General features: G+C 36.7%; 3 protein-coding genes across 3 annotated transcripts in view; 1 reads left to right on the top strand and 2 right to left on the bottom strand.

The window, feature by feature from the left end:
* The window catches only part of pik3r4 (phosphoinositide-3-kinase, regulatory subunit 4), a 30,964-nt gene extending 13,267 nt beyond the window's left edge, over window positions 1-17,697 (top strand). The window contains exons 12-21 of the mRNA XM_073872314.1: window positions 231-442; window positions 708-935; window positions 2,825-2,985; window positions 3,361-3,525; window positions 11,839-12,050; window positions 12,176-12,307; window positions 13,723-13,823; window positions 13,909-13,997; window positions 16,902-17,022; window positions 17,102-17,697. Coding sequence (XP_073728415.1) covers window positions 231-442; window positions 708-935; window positions 2,825-2,985; window positions 3,361-3,525; window positions 11,839-12,050; window positions 12,176-12,307; window positions 13,723-13,823; window positions 13,909-13,997; window positions 16,902-17,022; window positions 17,102-17,104 — 1,424 coding nt within the window. The 3' untranslated portion in view covers window positions 17,105-17,697. The remainder of the gene's footprint in view (window positions 1-230; window positions 443-707; window positions 936-2,824; window positions 2,986-3,360; window positions 3,526-11,838; window positions 12,051-12,175; window positions 12,308-13,722; window positions 13,824-13,908; window positions 13,998-16,901; window positions 17,023-17,101) is intronic.
* Window positions 5,469-7,073, bottom strand: LOC129448362 (ictacalcin). Its single transcript, XM_055210703.2, has 3 exons — window positions 6,921-7,073; window positions 6,211-6,353; window positions 5,469-5,767 (listed from the first exon to the last, which is right to left on the bottom strand). The coding sequence occupies exons 2-3, from the start codon at window positions 6,346-6,348 to the stop codon at window positions 5,633-5,635; spliced, it is 273 nt and encodes a 90-aa protein (XP_055066678.1). The 5' UTR covers window positions 6,349-6,353; window positions 6,921-7,073; the 3' UTR covers window positions 5,469-5,632.
* A 2,055-nt stretch (window positions 17,698-19,752) lies between the features above and the next one.
* col6a4a (collagen, type VI, alpha 4a) overlaps window positions 19,753-25,865 on the bottom strand; it is a 42,477-nt gene continuing 36,364 nt past the window's right edge. Inside the window, exons 38-41 of the mRNA XM_073872733.1 lie at window positions 25,367-25,479; window positions 21,180-21,350; window positions 20,772-20,819; window positions 19,753-20,644 (exon numbers count right to left, since the gene is read on the bottom strand). Of these exons, the coding sequence (XP_073728834.1) occupies window positions 20,472-20,644; window positions 20,772-20,819; window positions 21,180-21,350; window positions 25,367-25,479 (505 nt within the window). The 3' untranslated portion in view covers window positions 19,753-20,471. The remainder of the gene's footprint in view (window positions 20,645-20,771; window positions 20,820-21,179; window positions 21,351-25,366; window positions 25,480-25,865) is intronic.

Here is a 25,865-nt window from a genome sequence, read left to right as displayed (position 1 = left end):
CTGGTTGTTACCTCTGCTTTGCGTCAGGTCCTAATCACACTGTCTGGACTTATTTCTGTGATAACAACCTGCTGTGTGTACGTTGTCCCTTATGTATTACGCTATATATTACTGCACTGCACTGATAGTTTTTTCCATGTGTAAGTCTGCATTAACATCTAATCTGCATACTGAATGTTTCTTTCATCGAACAACTTTTAAAATAAGGTCCTTTTGTCTCCATGTGCCAGCTCGCAAGCATACAAAGCAGGATTCCAACTTGAATGAAGAGTGGAAGAGCATGTTTGGTTCACTGGACCCGCCCAGCTCCGCCCCGACGGTACCTAATGTTCTAGTTCCGAGCGGTGGTGGGGAACCCAACGGAACTCTGGCCGGAGAGCGCCTGCGATCTGAGAGTTCCTCACAGAACCTTATCCTCCCTCATGTTTCATCCTCAGTCCAGGTCGACCGCTGAGCCGACAGTGTGCTATCCATCCCTTCTTCCCTTTTTCTTCACCCTGCACTCTCTCTCCCTCTTCCTTCTCCCTTTCACTGTTTTTTTACATTGATCCTTTTTATGTTCAACACCTTTGTCATTTGCATTTGCATGTGTAATACAATAAAGTTACCTGATATGCTGCCATTGCTCTGGAATAGCATGTGCTTTAACAATAGTGATTTAACATCTGTCTCTTTTGTCTTCCTTTTCAATCTCCAACGAACGCCAGGTACCCGAGGGCGGAGCCGTGCAGCCCAGGAAATCTACCCCGCTGCCCACTATTCAGGTGGCACAGTCAGTAACAGGAGCATCTACTTACCAGCGTCGCATCACCACGTGCAAGGCGGAGCTACAGCAGCTGGTGCAGCAGAAGAGAGAGCAATGCAATGCAGAGCGCATGGCCAAGCAGATGATGGAAAGTGCAGAGTGGGAAAGCAGGCCTCCATTGCCAGGGTGGAGCCATTGCATTTTTTATAATTATTCATTTCTGAACACTAGAATCAAGCAGTTTGTTTTTTGCGGCTTCACATTTAAAGCATGTGTAAAGTCATTTCAGAGAATTGTTTCTAAACACATTATAAATCTTAGAAATGTTTTTACAAAAACTGTGAACTGTGTAGTACTGAATTACACCGTTACAGTTTTCCACATTATTTGGAACTGGGGCTCGATGATGCACCACCCCTAAAACAATAATGAACACCCATTCAGGTTGCAGCAGTACTTGAAAGTTAAAAAAAGGAAGCTTTCCGTGAGTGGGCGTGGTTTCAGCGCGGACACGCCCCCAGCGTTTGAAAGCAGAATCCTGTCTGATAACTTGTTTTATTTACTCAGCGTTTTTTTTAATGATTCAAATTTGTCTGGGTGGTTAATAACACATTTTTTTCTGTGGTGTGACAAACTGAGAACACATTTAACTCTTTCTTTGCCACTGATGAGTTGTTTCGTCAATTAAGAGAACGCATTTGCATTAAAATAAAACACGTTCCTGATGAGGTTTTATGTTAATCTGTAATACTGTGATTATCCACTAGTTGGCGCACTTACCCAATTTATAAAAAACTTAAAGGCGGAGTCCACGATGTTTGAAAAACGGTTTGGAGAAGGAGACGGGCCGACTACCAAAACACACTTATAGCCAATCAAATCAAATCAAATGCCGGGTTGCGTATGTGTGGGGCGGGTCTATCAACAGAAGGTCCAGATTCTATTGGGGTAGGGGCGTGTTTGTTTAGGTGATTTCAAATATCAACATTGGCTTTCAAACATCATGGACTCCGCCTTTAAAGCTGTAGCGGAGGATTTTCTCGAATTTTAGAAAAGAACCGGCTTCTCCACTTTTTTAAAAAATGCTATTGCGCAACACTCCTGATTGACAACTAGGAGGACCAATAGTCTTGATGATCCACCCGGAAAAAGAAAATCCTCCGCAATACCTTTAGGCAAACGTTTTTAAATCATTTTAAACTCCAACAGAAGTTCCTTCACAAAAATTCACCTTTTTGCTATAAAATTTGGATTTTTAAAGAAAAATACCCATATTTAAAGGGACATTCCACTTTTTTGAAAATATGCACATTTTTCAGCTACCCTAGAGTTAAACATTTGATTCTTACAGTTTTGGAATCCATTCAGCTGATCTTCGTGGTCTGGCGCTAGCACTTTTAGCATAGCCTAGCACAATCCATTAAATATAATTAGACTATTAGCATTGCACAAAAAAAATAGCAAAAAGAGTTTCCTAAATATTTTTCCTATTTAAAACTTGACTCTTTTGTAGTTACATCGTGTTCTAAGACTGACGGAAAGCTGCGATTTTCTAGGCAGATATGGCTAGGAACTATACTCTCAAACTGGCGTAATAATCAGTGACTTTGCTGATGTAAAATGGCCGCAGCAGGCGTAGTGATATTACGCAATATTGTAGTGACCAAGGGGACTATTTTCGGGCAGTGCGTAATATCACTACGCCTGCTGCGGCCATTTTACAGTGGAATGTCCCTTTAAGAGTTTATAAGCACAGAAAAAGTATAGATAGGATGAAAAGTTTTTTTCCCATTTTGTTTGTTTGTTTATTGTTTGTCTGAAAGCAGAGGGTCTGTTCTTTCATTTGATATATTTGTTTATATATTTTTATAAGAAATTTTTTCTGGAATGCATTTTGTAAAACTTTTGTGAAAATTACAAAAATGCTGGCGGCGAATGAGTTAATATCAGACTTTAGACAGACTTGAAGAAACAGACCCTTTTTTAAATATATGTGAAATACACTGTTCTCCTTTGTTCTTCTCTAACTAGTTTTTTATTTTCTCTATGGTGGCTGCATCTGTTGCATTGCCAGGGTGGCATCCAAAAGGTTTGTTAGTTGCCCATCTTCATGAGCACAAGTCCGCTGTGAACCGAATCAGAGTCTCTGACGAACACTCCATTTTTGCTACGTGCTCAAATGATGGTACTGTTAAAATCTGGGACAGCCAAAAAATGGAGGGCAAAACGACCACCACAAGGTTTGTTATATCTGTATCTTACATAGAATCTTTCCCCAGGCCAGGTTTAACAGACAAGGTTTAAGGCTAGTCCTAGACTAAGACACATGTTTGAGCGGTCTCAACTAAAAATAACTTCCACTAACAGATCTTAAAATAACCCAGTGCTATTGATTATTCTGAAGATATACACCAGTAAGATCTTTTTCTGTAAAAGATGCTTAAACATCTTAATTTACCTAATGCCTAGTCCTGGCTTTAGCTAAGCCTTGTCTGTGAAACCAGGGCTTTATGTCATTGACTTTGTTTCTATACTTTTTGTAGTTTGTTTTACTATTATAGGAACTACAGTATGATGTTCACTGAAAATGTACCATGTGATAACCATGTTTTCAGGTCAGTGCTGACGTATTCTCGGATTGGAGGCCATGTAAAAACTCTGACGTTTTGTCAGGGCTCGCATTACCTCGCCGTGGCATCGGACAACGGTTCCATCCAGCTTCTCGCGGTTGAGGCAAACAAGCCCCCTAAATCACCCAAAGTCCAACCCTGTCAGACCAGGTGAGTGCAGGTTGATATAAAGTACTCACTCCACTTGTTACAAACCTCCAAATTCCAAAAAGGTTTAAGGGGCCAGTCACACCAAAAGCGTTTATTGCAGTTGCAGGCACCTTTTTTGAATGATATTCTATGGGCAGGGCGCGTTTGCGCGCTGTTTATGCGCGCCGAGCACCTTGCGGTTTTTTGCCGCCTGCTGCGCACGCGTTTTTGAAGGAGGGCTGAGAGCGGAGAAGCGCCCGACGTCATTCGCGTCCTTCCATTGTCCAATCGAATGAGGGGAGAGGCGGGCCTTACGTTGTGGTGAGGGAAGTTTACAGTTGCTTTGAAGAACCGGACTCCACTTGCTCACTCTCTCCTGCGTGTTTGTGCACCTCTTACCCTCAAACAAGGTCAGAGCAAGCGTCATCTTTTTAAAGTTTCTGCTAATATGACAGTTAACAGCAAAAAAAGCGCTCACGCTTCAATATTTGATTGACAAGACAGCTGACTCGGTGGTTGCTTAGCAATATGAAAAGCCGCGTCGCACTGCTCTTTTTTTTAAAGGCAGTGCGTCGCGCCTTGCGTTTGCAAGCGTTTAAAGGTGCAGTGTGTAAATTTTAGCAGCATCTAGTGGTGAGGTTGCGAATTGCAACAAATGGCTCAGTCCACTGCTCACCCCTTGCTTTTGAAATGCATAGAAAAGCTACGATAGCCAACACCGGAAAAACATGTCATCGTTGGAGACAGTAGAAACTTCTGTAGAAACATGGAGTCACAAAATGGCGACTTCCACGTAAGGGGACCCTCTGTGTATGTAGATAAAAACGTCTCATTCTAAGGTAATGCAAACAGAACGGTTCATTATGTAAGGTCTTTACATACCCCTGATAATATAGTTCTGTATATTATTTTGCATTTCTCTCAAGAGATCCTTCTCAAAATTACACACTGCACCTTTAAAGCGCTTTTGGTGTGACTGACCCCTAAAGGTGCACTGTGTAACTTTTAGAAGGATTTCTTGACAGAAATGCAAAATAATATACATAACTATATTATCAGTGGTGTTTAAAGACGTTACAAAATTAACTGTATTGTTTTTATCATCCTAGAATGAGCCATTTTTATCAACATACACCTTAAGTCCCGTTACATGGAAGTCGCCATTTCGCGCCGCTATGTTTCTACAGTAGCCCTTATGGATAAACTGTACTTTAGAACACGTTTTTTTACTACGTCGTCTCAAGATGATGACGTGTTTGTCCTGTGGCGGCTAACGTAGCTTCTCTATGCCAGTGGTTCTCACACTGAAAAAATGATTCATTGAATTTAATCAATTTTTTTAAGGTAAGTGGTTGCAATCAATTTATTTAAGATACATTTAAACAAAAGTTTTATATTTTATTTTACTTTACTAATCTTTTTGTTTAAATGTAGCTTAAATAAATTGATTGCAACCACTTACCTTAAAAAATTGATTAAATTCAATGAATCATTTTTTTCAGTGCAAACTGGGGTCCGGGGCCCCCAGGGGGGCCGCGAGATGGTGCCAAGGGGGCCCCAGTTTTATGACATTTTATAAAATACATAAATTTATCATGAATTCTGTGAAATTAAACCTAAAAAAATAAGGCAGCACTACTTATTATTGTATAATTTAAAGTTTTGTTTAATTAAAATGTGAAGTTTTAGAACAGTTTTTTTGTCATAAATTTTCTTTGGGGGGGGGCGCGAAGGAATGGATTGTACACAAAGGGGGCCGCACGCTGAAAAAGTTTAAGAACCACTGCTCTATGCGTTTTGAAAGGGAGGGGTAAGTTGTAGACTGAGCCTTTGGTTGCACCACTAGATGCTGCTAAAAATCTACATATAAGTCGTTTTGAACTGTTAAACAACTGAAATGTAAGTTCTTTCTAGATGTGCGGGCTGCTAAATAACCATACAAAAAATAAGTGAAGACAATACGCTTGTGAGGAATCCAGTCTTTATTAAAACATCATCACCAGCAGGATGTATGGGTTATACAATTTTTTATAGTTAAAATAGGTTTTAAAAGTGTACACATGCAAGTGTACACAGAACATACATGAAATCAGATGTACAGTATGACTGATGAATCAGTGTCTTCAAATTACTTGAAGGAGTCATTACACAACATAGTAAGGCAGGCGACCAACGTGGCATACTCCTGAAAGTTCACAGTGGAATCTCCATCTGCATCCAGATCTTTAAAGATCTTGTCCAAAGCTGCCTTGTCTTCAGATTTCTTTAACAAACACAACATGTGAAAAATGTTATTAATTGTAAAGTCGGCATCATAATGTATTTAAAGGGATGATCATCATTTACTCACTCTCATGTTGTTACAAACCTGTATACATTTCTTTGTTCTGATGAACACAAAGAAAGGTATTTTAAGGGAAAGTCTGTAGCTAAATCGATCAGAGGTCCCATTGACTTTCATAGTAGGAAAAATAATACTATGCAAGTGAACGGGCTCATGATCGGTTTGGCTACAAAAAACTTTTTCGAAAAAAATTGTCCATTTGTGTTCTTCAGGACAAAGAAATGTATACACGTTTGTAACAATATTGAGATAATTTTCATTTTGGGTGAACCCTTTAAGAGAGAGACAAACAAAGCAAAGAGACTTTAATCTTTAGTCTTAATAAGAATCTGTTTTATTGGTCAAAAGCAGCAGTTTCTCACCCCTAGGATACCACTCAGCTCTGTATTGAGTAGTTCCTTGAGCTCAGCTTTGGTCAGAGTGGTCTTGTCTCCTTCTTTCCCAGAGTATTTATGAAAGGTTTGAATCATCAATGCCATGCCTTGCTGAAGTTGGGACATGTTGACTAGGAAAACATGAGAAAGAAATGGACTCTTAACAGACCTGAATTTATCTATTATATTTTGTCTTTACAGTTGGTATTGGAAACTGAGCCACACCCTTAACAGCTTAGTATACAGTATAGGTCACACCCATTTTACACTTGTAGTCACATTTATGGGATGGTAGAAATTAATTTATAAAGTGATTTAAAGCCCTGAGCCCACCACCACTGGCAACTATAAACAAACTCTGCATAGTTTCAATCTTTACACAGAACATAAGATAACCAGAAGAGGTTTGTTTACCAAAAAGTGAGCATAGTATTGTTGTTTGCAATATGGAATTAAATTTAAGCAGACAGATCAAAACAAGTTCAAGAAGCAGGAAACAAATATATAAATCCAATGATCCACAATTTTTTACTAACTACTTTTACTCAAGCTCTTAAATATAGTTGTAACTGAGATCAGTAAAAGTTGATTGATTGCTTGATTTTAAAGCAGGCAGTGACATGGTTTACCCCAAATAAAAGTTGCAATGAAAAAAATAATATAATATTCATATTAGTACCAAATCCCACCAGACTCACCTCAGATTTCTGTTGTTCACAAAGAGCAAAGAAGTAAAACGAGTGATGGGGAAGTCGGAGAGAAATGTTTTATATACAGAGAATGCCACACCCTTTATTCATCTGGTGGTTTACGTGCTGAAAAGGATGTAGATGGGGCTTGGATTGGTTGTCTTTGCGGAGTCATACTCGCCTGGTTACTCCGACTGGTCAATCCGGTTCCTAAACACAGAGGCTCCTGGATAATATCACACGTGCAAATTCTTGTCCATCACCATCCTCTGTCGGGTTGACAATCTCTAAAGAGGGCCTGATTTGAACATTTCATTTTTATAATGACCAATGCAATCTACCAAGAGAAGACCAAATAAGCATAGGGGTTAAGACATTTTTAGGCGTTAAAGGTGCAATGTGGGGCTTTTAGAAGGATCGCAATGAAAAATAATATACATTAGTGATGCAACAATACACTTAGTTCACGGTTCAATACAATTTTCGGTTCTTGTCCACGGTTTTCGGTTCGGTTTCGGTTCTGATGCCTTGGCCTATTAAAGTGTTTTTTAATTATCCTATGCTTAGGGAACAGGAACAGTGAGATGTTAAGAAGCCAAAATACTGGTTTTAATTGCAGTTCTCTTTATTTTATGTAAATGCAAAATCATCTTACACATTTCTAGTGTATTGATACAAAAGTATAAGATATAATTAAATAAAGACATATAAAAATGATATCTTATTCAAACTGGGGAACATGTGAATCCATTACATTATATAAATTGGCCATTTTATATACCTGTACTTAGTAAATTAAACTTTATATTGTAAATGAAGGCTATACCTTACTGCACTACTGTTAAATCCAACAACATCATGCTGTCTGTGGAGAAACCAAAAATGCGTTTCTCAATCAAGATTATTGGTGGGATTCATTTTAGCATCAGGTGCATTCTCTTCTTGAGTTGAACTTTTTCAACTTGCGCGGAAGACCTGTTTGAGGCAAATAACGTGCGTTTGCATCAATAACAAGCCCAATTTGCCCCACGCGAATTTGCATCTTTACATTGATGTTGTATGTAATCTACACGCGCAAGTAATTAATCCACACCTCAGATTTAAAAGACAGTCGTTCTGCTGCTTTTTGTTGTCGTATTTCTGTTGGGTGTGTGCGCACGCGAATGAAATCTGACACCAGCATTGTAAGCAGAGTTAACGCAGGTAGCGCACAGTGACTGGATATGAACTCGCTGTGGCGTTTATAGGCGTGCAGATCATGCGGACGCGCACATTAACAAAAGTGCAGGGAGTATAAAACTGATAGATTTGGATGGACAAACCGAAAAACCGCAATTCACATGCGCGTATTGGACAGTGGGGGTCGAACCGAACGGTTCAATAATGTATTGAGAATTGTGGCATCCCTAATATACATAACTATATTATCAGTGGTGTGTAAAGACTTTACATCATGAACTGTATTGTTTTATTACCTAAGAACAGGGCTTTGAACCAGATATTTTTCCCAGTTGGGAACCGGTTAGAACAAAAAATAAAGTTCCCGAACCGCTTAATAACGTTCCATGTCAGCTGTGGGACATACAAATAAGTAGGCTGATCATTAGGACATTAAACTTAAATTATTAGTCTACATAATTTAAGTCTCTATCTTGTCATCAAACATTAAAAAAGGCTACATTATGTAAGTGGCATAACTGTTATTCTGACATGCCTACATTTCATTTGTTGAGTGCACTTAAACACGCGCGCACACACATAGACGTAGGACGAATTCCAAACGGCGCTTCGGGAAGAAGATGCAGCATAAACAGTCGCTCCACATGAACTAAAAATTAAGTTGTTTTTCAGTGCTTTATTCACCAAATGTATTTTAATGTACTACAGTATGAGACACAGTTGCACAACTCTCTCTCTCTCAAGTTTATATATCAAGAGTTCGGATCTTTGAAGGGCATAGAGATAATCAAGTTTGATTGGAGTTGGACTGGACACATTCAACGCATGTGCGTCTGTGCGTACAGAAAATTGCTCACTTTAGCGGTTAAATTGTTTAAAATCACTTAAGTGTTAACATTTGCAAGCCTTTGAAACTTGTGCAAATAATCAACTTTCACCCTATTTAAATTCGCATATTAATCCGTGAATCGCATGCAAGCCAAACTGTGGGTCGTGATCTGTGCGGATTACAGATCAACTGCAATCCGTTACACCACTAATTAGTATAAAGAAACAAACATCTTATGATTGAGCATTAGAGACTTGGGCTTGAGTACGCTACTTGCTGGTGACAAGCTTCTCATTTCTCTGATGAGTCAACAACGACCGGAAGTGAACTTCACAGAGTCATACTACACAGAAATCTTGTCAAAGAACGAAAAAAATAATGGTATTGACCGGTTACAATTATTTTAAATAAACGATTCTGTTCTGGAACATATATTTTTTGAAAGTTTCTGGTTTCTGTTCCTTGCAAAACATCAAAAGTTTCTGATTTCGTTTTAGTTCCGTGAACCGGTTCAAAGCCTTGCCTTAGAATGAGCCGTTTTTATCTTAATGCACCGCGTGTCCCCTTACTTGAAAGTCACTGTCATCTCACCGCTGTAGCCCTAAACCAGTGGTTCTCAACTTCGGTCCTCAGCCCCCCTCCCAGAACATTTAAGATGTCTCCATTAAATAAAACATCTGATTTAGTTTATCAGCTTGTTAGTGTGTTAATTAAGGAAACGTTTTGCTGTGTCAGAAACCGCATACTTCCATATTATATAGTAGGCGAGGCAAATAGTATAGAGACAGATCGCAGTTATGCAAATTTGAAAACCACGCCCACCGGGGGGAAAGCAATCCAACCGTCTCCATTGACTTTGTATTGCGAGAGGCAGCCTCCTTGTCATTTCTAGCTTATAACAAAAAACTGAATGCCTAAAAGCTGCTGTGTGACAATATGTACAGCTTACAAGCCAAAGAACCCAGAAATACGTTTTTATAAGCTGTCGAGCCGTAAAACCCAGTCTTTAAGGAGAATAAAGTGGATCGCCAACTACGTTTTTCCCTAGTGGACGCAGTTCTGCTAATAGAAGTACTATGAAAAGTTGCCTGTATCCATTTTTGTGTCTTTAAACGCTCGTTTTTTGGGGTCGACAGCTTATAAAAACTTATTTACAGATTAAACCTAAAAACAGAATAATACCTAAAAGCTGGTGTTTGACAAGGTGTACATCTAACAAGCCAAAAAAACAAATACGTTTTTATAAGCTGTCAACTTTAAAAAACGAGCGTTTAAAGACAGAAATGGAAACAGGCAACTTTTAATAGTACTACTATTAGTAAAACTGCGTCCACTAGGGGGAAACGTAGTCGGCGATCCACTTTATTCTCCTTAAAGGCTGGGTTTAACGGCTCGACAGCTTATAAAAACGTATTTCTGGGTTCTTTGGCTTGTTAGCTGCACATATTGTCACACAGCAGCTTCTAGGCATTCAGTTTTTTGTTATAAGCCAGAAATGACAAGGAGGCGGCCTCTCACAATACAAAGTCAATGGAGATGGTTGGATTGCTTTCCCCCCGGTGGGCGTGGTTTTCAGGTTATGACGCGCTGCGCTCTGTCTCTATGTCCGAATTCATAGTATTTGAAAAACAGTTGAAAAAGTACCCGGATGACCTTCTACTTCCGGCAAGATCCAGAAGTGTTCATTCGATGGATCCCGTGAGCCCACAGGAGAGAAGTTATCTAACGAAAAAGACGATCATGGGTCGCTGTTTTATTAAAAAATGCCCGAAATCGGTAACGCAGCTCTATTCAAATGCAAATACATATTTAAAACAACTGTCCCTTGTGGTTATATTGCGCTTGTTTAACGTCATTCCAGTTAACGGCTAACTTGTTGTTATGGCGACGTATGTCACGTGATGTATCAACGTGGCGGATGTAGTATGTCCGAATTCGTTCATACTATCCATATTTATACTATAAAATTGAGGTTAGTTGCAATTCGCAATCTCACTGCTAAAAACCCCATACTGGATCTTTAAAAAATTGCACAGATAGCAGCAAATTGACACGCACCAAAATTGGACAAATTGCATTGCGTAAATCATTTAAATAATCTTTTCCCATAAATGTTACATATGCAGTAAGGTGAAAACCTAGCCAAAGTTTTTGTGAAAATTAAACCATTATATCTTTAATAATGTCGGAGTAAGGTCATGTCAAAGATTGAAATGAAAGTGAAATCAATGATTGAAATCAAACTTTGATGCTCCTAAATGCATAATTGTATTGAGACTTTAGCATAGATGTCACAAACATATGATCAATAAATGCTATAGAATAACTCATAGGTTCAGAGTTCATACAATATGAGACTCCTGAATGATGTGACCGAATCAGAAGAAAACTGTGTAGTCTAGTTACGGGAATGTTGAACAGAATAAAAACGAATACAGTTTTGGAGGTTAGTCAACATTCACCGGATACTTTGTTTAATTGTCAAAATATGCTTTGTACTGTATGCGAGTTGTACATAAGAGGCACCGAGCAGCAAAGAGTAAAAGCATACTGGGAGAATAAAGAAAAAAGGGAGTGACACCACCTGTCAGACAAAGTATGCTGGGCGAGGCTGAATAGTAGCAAAACAAGAAAAGCTATTAAAGTATTTAAGAGTTCCTGTATTTCTAACAGTAATATGTGGGAGTTTTCTCTGAGCTAGAAAGGTTGAGCAACTATATAACAATGCAGAAGTAGTTTACCGCCTCGCTGTTATTCAGATTTGAAATATACTTTTTTGTTGCCGCATATGTGCATGTCAGAAAGAACTCATTAGACAATGTAGTCAAATGAAGGCAAGCACCCGTCCCTTGGGTGTGTTTGTTTACTGTTTGTTGAAAGACTTGCACACAGGTATTAAGGTGATTGTATCTCTTTAAGGTTTCTGGATCTAAAGGATGAGGGCTGTGTTGTGGACGTCCATCACTTTAACTCGGGTGCGCAGACGGTGCTGGCCTACGCCACCGTGAACGGCTGCTTGGTGGGTTGGGACCTCCGCAGCAACAGCAATGCATGGACCCTGCATCACGACTTGCGTCTGGGCCTCATAACTTCTTTTGCTGTGGACATGCACCAGTGTTGGCTGTGTGTGGGTGAGTATGCTTCATAGTCCAAATGGATTGAAAGTGTTTTGTTTTGATGGAAATTAATTCGTTTAATGAATTTGGTAAATAGCTATATTGGTCGTTTCATTTTCTGCTCCTTTATTGACTTAAAGGCACAAGCAATGGCACAATGGCATGCTGGGATATGCGTTTTCAGCTACCGATATCCAGCCACTCCCATCCGGCCCGAGCTCGAATCAGACGCCTGCTGATGCATCCGCTTTACCAGTCTTCTGTAATTGCAGGTGACCTTCACCTTCTGCTTTTAAATCACACACTCTTGGAAAACTCTTTATACTTCAGGCAACTTTTATGGGGTGATTCTCAGATTTAGGGTGTCCAGCATCAGAGTTTTTAAATAGTCCTTAAAGCCAATTTTTTTGCACATAAGATTAAGGTCTGAACTTACTATAGGGTAACCTTTATTTTTAGAGGATTTAAAAATATTTCCTATAGAATAATTTTTTTACACAAATTATCATTATCAAAAATTATCATTACCACAACATGATACTACATTAAATATATGCATTTACAAACATATGTTTCGGTAATGAGAACTAAAAAGTTGTCTAGGTACTATGACAAACAAAATTTAAACTTTTATCTGGAGAGAAAAAATAAGAACTGCTTACCTGGTAGCCATCTTGAGTGTCAGTCAATTGTGTCCCATCAAAAATTTTTTTTTAAATGTTAGTTGCTTGAGGGCTTAAACAATGATTGAAAATTGTTGTGGAGGATGAGAAAATTGGTCTTGGACACATTTATATTCCTTATTATTGTCTCTACATTTACCAATGATCACCAAATACTACATGTTTCTTTACTGTAAATGTTTATAGTATAACATGCACTGAAGATTTTTAATTTTTTAGATTTTTTAATTATAAATATTTCCATGTCAAAGAACCAAAATCCAGTCATGGACACGTTGCGGTAATGAAAAATTTCCCCTTAAATGTGGAAAAAACATCAAAATTGTTTTTTTTTTTGTATGGTGTCATTTGAAATCATGTGCAAAATATTACATGAAGAGATGTTTGTAACTGTATGCTTCTTATTTTGATACTCTTACTTTGCATTTACTTTTTTAGTCAAAATGTTTCATGACACCACATAAGTCTAATTTCATGAGAATCACCCATTAGCATTACACCATAAATTGAGTCAACTTGTTTTAAAATGAGTTATTATATAAAAATATATTTTTAGGGTAGCTTTATTAAAATACAAACAGAAAATACAGCTTATATGTGCATAAAATAAAAGAGTGTTCAGATTGAAGACCTGAAGTATTGAGATTAGAATTTAGGTTTAAGAGAGTTTCCTGTTATTGCCCAAGTGTAAGGGGAGGTCACACTAAATACTTAACACCTTAGCTTATAATTGTATTTTGTTTTGTAATACTGCAGGGCATACAGATTTTCTGGTTGTATTCTAATAAAGAGACTGAGAAATAAATATACTTGGTCATTATACTATTGCAAAAACAACAAATGGTGTTAATGATGGCTTGTGCGCAGTACTACATGTAATGAAGGTGCAGCATTAGAGGGCTGACATTAATGGTAACTTCTACACATTTCTTAAAAACGAAGATATACAGTGATTTTTATCATATATATATATATGTAAATAAATACATTTTCTACTTTTTTAGCTGTCCAAGGTAACAATGAGGTGTCCATGTGGGACATGGAAACAGGAGACAGGAAGTTCACACTGTGGGCCAGCTCGGCCCCCCCGCTTTCAGAGATGCAGGTACTGTCTGTTGCTATCTCCTCTAGAAAAACATTTTCACAAATTCGTACCTGATCTGATCATACTTATATCTGTTGTTGTACAGCCGTCTCCTCACAGTGTTCATGGGATATACTGCAGTCCTGCTGATGGAAACCCTTTGTTACTGACTGCTGGATCTGACATGAGAATCAGGTGTGCTTAACCCTTTAACTGCCACACCAAGAAAAAAGGCATTTAGAATTTTTTTGTTTGCATTTCTTATATCCTTATGTCGCTAGTTAACGCACTCAATGGATTTTTTTTCAACACATCCCATCATTTTCTAAATATCGGCCTTTATCAAAGGGTTAATGTGTCACTTAAAAGAATTCATACACACACTATGGAAATCAGAAAATATGAACTATAAAACTATTTTTTTTAAACATTATTAAAATAAAATAGTTTTGTATCTTAGATCTTCTTTATTTATTGAAGTTAAAATATTAAAATATTTCAGGTTTCAATTTAACACAGAAAATGAAATGTTTTGTTATTTTTTAACAATAAAAAAAGAACTAAATTCTTTCTGCATTCAAAAACCGAATAAAAGAAGGCAATAGATAGTAATACAATGGCATTTTAGTCTTTTATGATTCAAGAAACACACTGTCAAGTGTAGTAGTGCAACAGGTTTTTCCTTTTTTTTTTTTTTTTTGATAAATAAACATTTCTTTGTATACCAGCAATGCTGTGTAGAGTAAGCCAACATTAGAAACAATCCTTCAAACAATTTAAAACATCCTTTAAGAAGTAATTTCTGATTTATTAATCAGTATGATTTCCATACATTAATAATATGAATTCATTATATTTATTTTAAAAAATATCCAGAAGTGGCAAAAATACATACTTAAGAAATGATCTCAATATATTCAATAAGAAATAACAATAGCTGTGTCATATTCATAGCTGTGAATTATCAGAAATGTATATTTCTCAGCAGAAATGGATGATCTATAAACAATACAGCTTTTCTACATTTACCACAAAGTGACAAATCAACCGTTTGGTTCAGCATGTTTTTAAAAAAATATTTAAAACATACGGAAGTTTTTTTAATGGTACCAAGTGACCTAATTTTGTAAAGTTAGGTATGTTACAGTGTAATATGTAAAAAAATACCTTGCAAAATTTCAACAAGAACAGTTCACATGGCAAGAGTGATTTCTTTCTCTCTCTATTTTAACGATCTAAGCGCATTGTCTAAAGCGCACAGCGCAACGTCTAAATGGGTGTGTCCGAATCCACTTTTGCTAATTTAACGACGGGAAAAATGGTTTGTGCACCGAACGCATGGTCGAAAAGGGTTGGTCCTATTGTAATGGGAGTTTTCTGGGCGTAACGTGCAATAAACCAATGAGAGTCTCAGCTCTCATCCCCTTTAAAAGCCTGTTGCGCTGGCACTATGTGTAATCCCTATTTAGATGACGGACTTTGTAAACTGAAAAACTAAGCGGAGAAAGAAGATCCCCAGTTTAAGATTAATGTTAAATAATTGTGTTGTTTTTCACTTGTATTGAAATTGTTATTTTTTTATTAAAACCTTTAAAAATCGTTTTTTTTTAGTCATGGAAGTAAAATAACAGGCTTTTAGTTGCTTTAAATGTATGGCTATCCAATATCATCAAAATATAATTTACAAGTATGTAAGAAAAGGTTTGTACTGTAAAAATACTTTATTTGTAACAAACAGGAGATAAAGAATTTACAAACGACTGTCCCCACGTTTCAGCACTTGGACAGCGTCACAAGATTTTTAAAGCATTACTTAAAAATGATTCTCATCTCACCATATCCACAGGTACAGAGTCATCATATACAATAAATCCGTGAGGTAGCATTTAAAAAAACATTAAAAAACAGATGCATTTGTTTAAAGCAAAGCATTTATTTACTTACCAGGCTGCAGGTGAAGCAGCTCTTTGCGCCTTCTAACGTCTCATAATTAGTCCTCATTTATGTCCAAGAGACTCAATAAATGCATTTGCTATTTAAACAAAGTGGCGCTAAACGTGAAAATTATAATTGCGCAGGGTAGCGAAAGACACTTGGGTCGCGCATTGCGCCAGGTGTAAGATAGAGCCCGATGTGTTTGTGACAAGTGCTGTTGATTGACACATTGACATCTAGTGGATTTTTTTGGCATAACCTAGCTCAACCAAATAGTAGAGATGGCTCAATCAGCTTGAGTTAAGTACTCCTCTCAATAAAATATAGGGACTCAAAATGTGCTCAACCATTTGGTCGAACAGGCAATTAAAGTCTCTGTAAATTCAGATATTACAAGTGTTCTGAGTTTGACACACTACATAAAAATGTGTTATTGACCACCCAAGCAAATTTGAATGATGGAGAAAACAGCAGGTAAATAGAATAAGTTATCAAAATCTTTAAATTACTATGGGGGCCGTTTGCATGATACGATTTTCACGGCCTAAAAATTGTCTATTTATATGGAAACGGCAGTTTAGGGGATACCAAAATGCAAGGTTTTGAAAACAATACCATTATTGCCTCTTTGTAAGATGCAAAAACCTGAATTTGGTTTCACCAGTAGTCTCCAACATGGTGCCCACACAGAGTCTGTGAGTTGCTCGCCAAAGCACATTCTATTAAAAGCCTCAATTTTAATATTTATTTATTACATATTTTATATTAGATTGGCTTCTTTTATGCATGTTAACATTTTAAAGTTAGATTTTTTTGGCCAGTTTTTGCCTTTATTTAACAGTTAGTTTAGAAGAGGACAGGAAAGTACAGGGAGGAAAGAGGGGTATGGATCGGCAAATGACCATGAGCCGGGAATCAAACTCGGGTCGCCGAAAGTGCGTATTATTATTTATACAGCACATTTAAAACAACGCAAGGTTGACCAAAGTGCTGTACCAGATAGTATAACCCAAAACAAAAGTACAAACAATAAGAACATTACTGTAGGTATCCAGAAATACAAAAGTACTAAAAGCAATAGCAAGTAATTAAATAAATTTGGTGAAAATGGGAGTTATTTTACACATATAACATGAAACATGTTATACATTTCAATATCTACAGGTTTTGGGATTTGGCTTACCCAGAGAGGTCGTACATTGTCGCAGGTGGTGCCAATGACTCCCTTCACTGCCCTTCTGTCTTCTACAACCGCAAGATAATCGAGGGAACAGAAGTCGTACAGGTCTGAAGCTCATTTCTGATTTTTTAAATTTAACTTATTTTTATTTACTGTACTTATTCCTACCCCCCAATCTTATTAGTAGATTCACAGCAAGCAGAAGAGTGGATCTACTGAAGACACACCTCGCCGTGGTCCAGAGTCTCTCCCGATGGGCCACCATGACACCATTACTGACATTGCTACTTTTCAGACCACACAGGGCTTCATAGTCACGTCTTCTAGAGATGGCATTGTCAAAGTCTGGAAATAAGACGTGTGCCGTGCCAAGATAGAATAAACCCTTTGTATGGAAATCCAGTCGTGTAATGTAAATTTTAAGATTATTAAATATAATTATGATAAAATCTAGTAAATAATTGTATAACTAAACAATGTAACCAGCAGATTGTGTTTGAGAAAACTGCTTTGTTTTTTTTTCTGTGCTTATGTGGATATTAAGCCCCATTGCATAAAACCGGAAAGGGCGTAGCTCACCCTCATTTAAAGTGTTTTTTACACACAGTTAATAGCAGTGTTATAAGTGTCGTTTTTGCACAGCTAATGTAAACGCATGTAGCTTTTGTCATGTCAGATGGTAATGAAAGACATGCAAAGAATGGGACTGAAATTTCCATTGTTATCACTGGTTAAAGTCATGCACTTATAAAATAACAAATAAATATACACTGAATACAATTACTAGCTTTTGTTTTTAACTTAATAGAAATATTTTAGGTTCATTACAATTTAAGCTGAATTGACTGCATTTGTGGCATAATGTTGATTATGACAAAAAATATTTTTGACATGCATTGCATACTGTAAGGAATAATTGACAACGGCCGCTGAATTATTGGAAAATAATGCTCACCCAAGGTGGTAATGCGGCAAGACGCAAGGTGCTGTTAACACCTTGCCTGTGCATTAAATAATTTAAAGGACCGGAGACAATTATTCCGCTTCTACCACGGTTACTACAATGGCACAATATACAACATTTGTTTGGAACTATAGGAATTAATGGGGCTAGGCTAAATGCTAACACATTTAAGAATGGCTGTACAAAGATTAAAAGTGCATGCATTGAAAAAAGATAGGTATGAATTAATTCATCTAAGTTGACGTAATAATAATAACATAGTAAAATATTGAAAAACAGTGTTGTTTTCCTTAAGACACTTGACGTGTTAAGTGTGCTATATCTATCTAATTCTAAGATTAGGAGCATCAAATTTTTATTTCATTCTTTCACATGACCTTATACACTCACCTAAAGGATTAGTAGGAACACCTGTTCAATTTTTCATTAATGCAATTATCTAATCAACCAATCACATGGCAGTTGCTTCAATGCATTTAGGGGTGTGGTCATGGTCAAGACAATCTCCTGAACTCCAAACTGAATGTCAGAATGGGAAAGAAAGGTGATTTAAGCAATTTTGAGCGTGGCATGGTTGTTGGTGCCAGATGGGCCGGTCTGAGTATTTCACAATCTGCTCAGTTACTGGGATTTTCACGCACAACCATTTCTAGGGTTTACCAAGAATCGTGTAAAAAGGGAAAAGCATCCAGTATGCAGCAGTCTTGTGGGCGAAAATGCCTTGTTGATGCTAGAGGTCAGAGGAGAATGAGCCGACTGATTCAAGCTGATAGAAGAGCAACTTTTACTGAAATAACCACTCGTTACAACCGAGGTATGCAGCAAAGCATTTGGGAAGCCACAACATGCACAACCTTGAGGCGGATGGGCTACAACAGCAGAAGACCCCCACCAAGTACCACTCATTTTCACTGCAAATAGGAAAAAGAGGCTACAATTTGCACAAGCTCACTAAAATTCAACAGTTGAAGACTGGAAAAATGTTGTCTGGTCTGATGAGTCTCGATTTCTGTTGAGACATTCAGATAGGAGAGTCAGAATTTGCCGTAAACAGAATGAGAACATGGATCCATCAGGCCTTGTTACCACTGTGCAGGCTGGTGGTGGTGGTGTAATGGTGTGGGGGATGTTGTCTTGGCACACTTTAGGCCCCTTAGTGCCAATTGGGCATCGTTTAAATGCCACAGCCTACCTGAGCATTGTTTCTGACCATGTCCATCCCTTTATGACCACCATGTACCCATCCTCTTATGGCTACTTCCAGCAGGATAATGCAACATGTCACAAAGCTCAAATCATTTCAAATTGGTTTCTTGAACATGACAATGAGTTCACTGTATTAAAATGGCCCCCACAGTCACCAGATCTCAACTCAAAAGAGTGTCTTTGGGATGTGGTGGAACGGGTGCATCCCACAAATCTCCATCAACTGCAAGATGCTATCCTATCAATATGGGCCAACATTTCTAAAGAATGCTTTCAGTACCTTGTTGAATCAATGCCACATAGAATTAAGGCAGTTCTGAATACGAAAGGGGGTCAAACACAGTATTAGTATGGTGTTCCTAATAATCCTTTAGGTGAGTGTACAGTCAATATTTAAGATATCAAAGTTATATTTTCACATAAAGTTATTTACATTATATAGCATGATTTTATGTAGAAAACATACAAATGAAGAGAGCAATGACTTATTTATAGGCAGGGGGACATTTATGGACTAGTCCCATTTACTCCTACTTTAACTACACTTTTGGGGGGAAAGTACTATATATAAATACTTGTTTTTATCAACATTGAGCTAAACATGAGCCTTGAACATTTATCTTTAAAGCATGTGTTACTTATTTTTAATTAAAATGTTCAACAAATCTGGAACAACACAGTGAATCCAATTTTATTTGTATTGCATTATTCACAATACACACAATATACATATATGCATACTATTTCATACATACAGTTTAAAAGCAGCCATGGGTTCTATTAAATTTAATGTACACAGTTAAAAAAACTCCACGTGTTTTATTATCAACTTTAAGTGCACTTCATTAGTGCAATGTCACAATTCTTCACCAAAAAACTTTAATTTTACAGTAATATTTTACCTTCACGAAATCAGATGATGGTTCACTTCTGTACACTCGAAAACTGTGATGCTAAATAGCACTAAAAGCTCGTAATCATAGGGAAACCATTTGTAGTGCCACAGGGCACCTATAAAGAACCATAAGTGGTGATACTGTATATCACCATAGCACCGTATGGTTCTAGACCGGTGCTATATACTGTAGCTCAACAAATGGTTCTCCTATGATTACGAGCCAGTAAACCACTTTCAGTGCCATTAAAGCCTTTTTTTTCGATTAAAGTAATTTTTAAGTTGATGAAAAACATTTCTTGCTGCAAAGTGGCACAAAAATTACACACTGCAACAAACTAATGTTAAAAATGATGCAAAAGTTCCATTATGAAATTGTGCTTAATGTATGTATGTACAATCCAAATCCATTAAAAATAACATGGTTCTGAGAAAGTACAATGACTTGCTAAATGTGTACTGAAGTGTCATTTAGAAAGCAATCCTGGTTTAAATTTTCCTTACACAAAGGGCTTCACACTGTTTCTTTGTGTTAAACCTGTTTGCGTTTCCTTCACATCCTCCGAACCAGAAGTAGGCACATTCATTCTGTTGGATGTCGTAGTACCATCTTAAAACATAATTACTGCAGGGTCCAATTTCTTGTTTCATGAAGCATGGATCTGTGTGCGTTCAAAGAAACATGGAAAAGAGTTTGCATACGTTTAACAATTTAGGCAATATTGTATGTGGATTATCAAATAACTAATAGTTACAACTAAATCGCTGCAATTTTTTATTATTTCTCACCTTCAGATAATGTTGTTTCTTCTTTTTTCTGCACTGATACATCCAACTCTGCGGAGAGTAAATAAAAAAGGCCACATATTACAAACTCGAACAATACTGTGTTTGGAGAAAACCATACACATGGAAAGAGAGAGACCCATCACCTGAGCCACTCAGAAATGTGGACGATTTTGGGCTAATTTGACTCTGACCACTAAGCAAATACACAGTAACATCCGAACAACCCAGAATACTCTTGCATTGTAATGGTTGAGTTTTATACGAGTACGCATCATAAATATTTCCACTAGATATCAAAATTACATGCTGCATCTTAAAGAAAAGATATACGACACGATGATATACAGTATAGTTTTTGATTTTCTAGCAAACATTCACAAACACTGGCATTAAAAACAAAGAACCTACTGTGTTTGCCACAGGTTTGCAGACATTCCCTTTCTGAACCAAAACGGTTACTGTTCCCGCCACAACCTCCATACCAGAACAGTAAACATGCACCGACTGCAGGATCATAGTACCACTGTTGCACATATTCACCACAGATGACACCGCGGTCGCTTTTCAGGTGACACTGACCTGAAAGCAAAACACTTGCTTAACAAAGAGACATGCAGGGACATGCAGTGAATTATCCACACAAAACTACTTTTGTTAAAGCTACTGTATAGTCAAACACCGCATGCACATCAAGGTGCAAAAGCTTTCTCCCCTAAAAAGAGGGTTAGCGAATAATTAGGATATTGACTGAATTTTTAATCCTTTTACATTTATACAGAAAGGACAGTAAAGAGTAACTGCATTTATAAAATATCAATAAAATGACTAAAGCGACATTTGTGAAAATAAGGCATTTCAATTACTGACTAATAACCTTTAATTGCCATTAAAGTGAAATTACTGAATGTAAACATAAGAGCCTGGTAAAAATGCTCATTTACAAGAAAATATGTCAGACGCACTTAAAGGGTTTTGCATATGTTTTCTAACTTTTTAGTGAACTTATCCTTGTCATTTAACATCAGAGTCTGCGGCAAGGGGAGGCGACGCCCCCCACCCAAAGTATGCTCAGAGATCTTACAGAACCATGAATTATAGACTCTCCACAAGAAAGGCTGGACAACATGTGTTTCGTGCCGTCTTTGAAGACATACAAACTAGCAAGACTTCTAATTATTTAACAATAAACTTCCTCATCCTCTGGAAGAAATATTTAGGGACAACAGGAACAAGTATTTGCATCACTATTAGAAAACCACCCAGCTGACTCATATTTGCTTAGCAACATAAAACATATTAACCAGGGCTGCGTTCCCCGAAACCTTCTTAGCTCTACGTCGTTCTTAAGCCGTACCTTATCGTTAATACGTGTTTCCCGAAACGTTCTTAGTTACGTTTCCCTTCTGTAAGTCATACTTTCGGAAGGTTGGTCTGAAGCACTCTTAGCCATACCTTATCCCTCTTGACTCCACTAGGGGCCATTACTGTGATAAAAGCTTACATTGCAGTCTATATAACGAAATATTTGTAAAAAATAGTTGCAATACACTCCGTGTTCAATTAGGCAAATATTTTTATATTTAAAGAATAAAACATTCACATAATTAGACATAATTACACTGATGGTTGTTAGAATTTTAATCATGTTTCCGAAATGAACATCAGCTTCGAACTATTAAAAGCTACCGGCTTAAGAAACTATTTAAAAAATATATTTTGGGTGGAGGAGTTACTATGGCAGCGAATTTAACTATTTCATTTGTGCATTTCATATCCGTTAAATCTTTAGTTTATTTTAGCTGCAAAAAACAAACAAATCAAATATAAAATCGCATGCCACGGGAGCACATTCATCACGAAATCATAATTGTTGATTTTCCTAAATATTATTATTGATGTTAATTAGACTTTGCATCAAAGTTTTTTTAATGTTTTATAACTTTGAGGCATCTGCATACCATATTCTTTATAAACATTCAAAAGAAACTGCTCCACTTGATTACTGCTTGTATAGTCTCCTAAGGTCAACAAAATTTCCACATTAAAACTAATGAAAGCTAAAATCTAATGCAATCATATTTTTATGTTATATTTAACAGGCACGGCTCCAGAAATGCGTCTTATCTGCATTGTAACCACGCTTGTGCATCCAGTGTTCAAGCACAATAAACGTGTGAACTAATGAACGACAGTTTGTTTTATATATATTTTCATTTTAATGCACATACAAGCAGGTGACTTTCACGACCCACCTTATTCCCCTGTGCAACGCACTTATTGGGAACCCCTAATATAAAGTATCCTTTAAAGTGAAGGCATAGCGGATGCATTGGAGCAGTTTATGCATTATACGTTTGGAAATGAATTGCGGGTTTTGCACGGGTTTGATATATAATAAAAGGTTGAATTTAGTTGTTTGCAATTTGAAATATTTTTACAAGATATTCCTAATAAATTTAACTTGAACTATTTCTGAAATGTTTCTTTAATGAAGAACACCGCTATCTCATAACGCAGCGAACATAAAGTGAACAATTGATTGTCAAGTAATCAATATCAACCTAGTCAGCACCATTGCCATGGATAGCACATGGTAACGTCATACGTAAGAAGGAATACCTTAAGAAACCCGCTAAGGTACAGTTCGGGAAACACACCTGGAAAAGGTATATCTGTAGTTAAGGTTTAACTTAAGAGTCTTCATAGCGTGCTAAGAGACAACGTTATCGGGAAACGCAGCCCTGATCTTTATTTTAAAATGTCACTAAATGAGATTTTGAATCACCATATCAGTTTGTAGCAAATCATGATTTGTAATTTTAAAAACACAGCATTCGTTACAGTGTCTGTTTTTGCTATAAATGCGTCAACTGAGAAGAATGCAGTAATTCATGTTTGTATTTATAGTTTCAAGAGCATTGGCCTTAGGAGCAGTTACAAAAAGGGTGAGTGCACTTATTTAAATATTGCATTACTGTTGTACAAATATATAACCCAGTATGAGAAAACCAAGCAAAAGTCATTTTTTTTGTGATTTATTCTTTCCTACATAAAATCATCCTACAAAATGTAAAGAACATTCTGTTAAAAAAATATAACGTTGATGTCTTTAATATTCACAGAGTAAAGTCATGTCAAAGATCGAAATTAAATTCCTCATCTCCCTCTGAGATGTCTTTGAAAATATTTGTTGTTGCATAATTAAAAAGTAACGAGATGATTTTTAATCTCATTTGTAATTATATTTAAAGTTTGATATTTGGGTATGCTTCATGCATACTGCTTATTAGATGACCACAGCTTCTTTAGATTGTATTTCATGGAGCCCTCAAAAACTTTAACCATCATTGCTATTCATTACTCCTAATCTGACATTTAGATTATAAGACTTTTGCCTGGTTTTCACACCACAAAACCTGTCATAAGTGTAAATATTTTGAAATATGAGGGTGCCAAAAATGTTTAATATTGAGAAAATCGCCTTAGCAACACATATTACTAAATTGTTAATATTTACAGTAGGAAATGTACAAAATATCTTCATGAAACGTGATCTTAATTGAATTGACCTATACAATGTATTGACATTGTTGGCTATTGCTACTATACCCGTGCTACTTATGGTTTTGTGGTCAGGGGTCACATATTATTTTATGCACAATCATGCTAATACTTTAGACAGCTATTTTATGGACCCACATGTCTCCATTTTGTCAAAACCACATGAATGCACATTACATCCTAACTACAATTTCTTAAACTTTTAACAGGAACTTCTCACACTGCAACAAATATATTTTTAAATATATTTCAAAATATACATTCTCTTCAAAAATATACTTTTTAAAAGAATTAGTTTTTAGCATATATTTAGAAAATCAGGGGTGTCAAAAAACTAATAACGATTAATCGCATACAAAATAAAATTTTGTGTTTGCATAATATATGTGTGTGTGTGCTGTATGTATATATTATGTAAATACACACATACATGTATGAATTTAAGAAAAATTATATTTAGGTATATTTTTATTTATATTTATAATATAAAATATATATAAATATACATGTAAATGTTTATTAAATACAAGCACTAATGTGTGTGTGTGTGTGTGTTTGTGTATATATATATATATATATATGTGTGTGTGTTTGTGTGTGTGTGTGTGTGTGTGTGTGTGTGTGTGTGTGTACCTGGTAATTATCACATTGTCCCCACAAAGAAAAGAATATCAGTAAATTTTGACCTTGTGGGGACATTTCTGAGGTCCCCATGAGAAAACAAGTTTATAAATTAAACAGAATGATGTTTCTTGATAATCTAAGGTAGCAGAAAGTTTGCTGTGATGGTTGGGGTTAGGATTTGGGGTATGAAATAGAATATACAGTTTGTACGGTATAAAATGCATTACGTCTTTGGAATGTCCCCACAAAACATGGAAACTAAAATGTGTGTGTATATGTATATATTTTGTTTAAAGCTTTACTTTACTTACAAAATGTATCTAGCATATATTTAAAAATATTTTTTGGCCAGAGAAATTTACTTTTTGCCATAACGTTTCAGGTGAGGACTGAGGCTTTAAACAACATACTGCCTGCATGGTCAGCAGGTCCAAGCGAGTCTCCACGGCCTGAGGTCTGAGGGGCTTCAGTCTGCTCCACCTCCTGTTCCTTCTTCGTGGTAGGAGTGACTGGGATCGGAACCCTAAAGAAATTGTGATTTATGTTATATATCTTTCATATACATGAACTGGCAGTTTACTGTCCATATAAGGACATATAAACTATTAGCTTTCACCACCATGGTTTATAAAAAGTGTGCGTGCACACACAGACACACACACATACAATAGCCTCTTTCACACAGTAATTCTGGTAAATTACCATGAATTTACCAGAATGAATTTACCAGTAAATACAAAAATGTGCTGTTTACACACGCAGTGGCGTTCCGTTATTTTACCAGTAAGACATCATTCACACATCAGTATCAAAATACCGGTAAATTTGTTGAGAAAGCGTAAGTACCTGTAGCACGCGGCGAGCTCAGTGTTGTATTTGTAAACAATCCACGTCGTTCATAACCACGGT

This window comes from Misgurnus anguillicaudatus, chromosome 10 (assembly GCF_027580225.2).
Source record: "Misgurnus anguillicaudatus chromosome 10, ASM2758022v2, whole genome shotgun sequence".
In the NCBI taxonomy this organism is placed as follows: Eukaryota; Metazoa; Chordata; class Actinopteri; order Cypriniformes; family Cobitidae; genus Misgurnus; species Misgurnus anguillicaudatus.
Note: the sequence above shows the minus strand (reverse complement) of the source record. Positions and strands in the feature narration are given on the sequence as shown.

Coding starts and splice junctions, on each gene's coding strand:
- LOC129448362 (XM_055210703.2), bottom strand. CDS start 6,348: ATGTCCCAACTTCAGCAAGGCATGGCATTGATGATTCAAACCTTTCAT. Junction 5,768..6,210: donor AGCTGAGTGGTATCCTAGGG/GTGAGAAACTGC, acceptor TGTTTGTTAAAG/AAATCTGAAGACAAGGCAGC.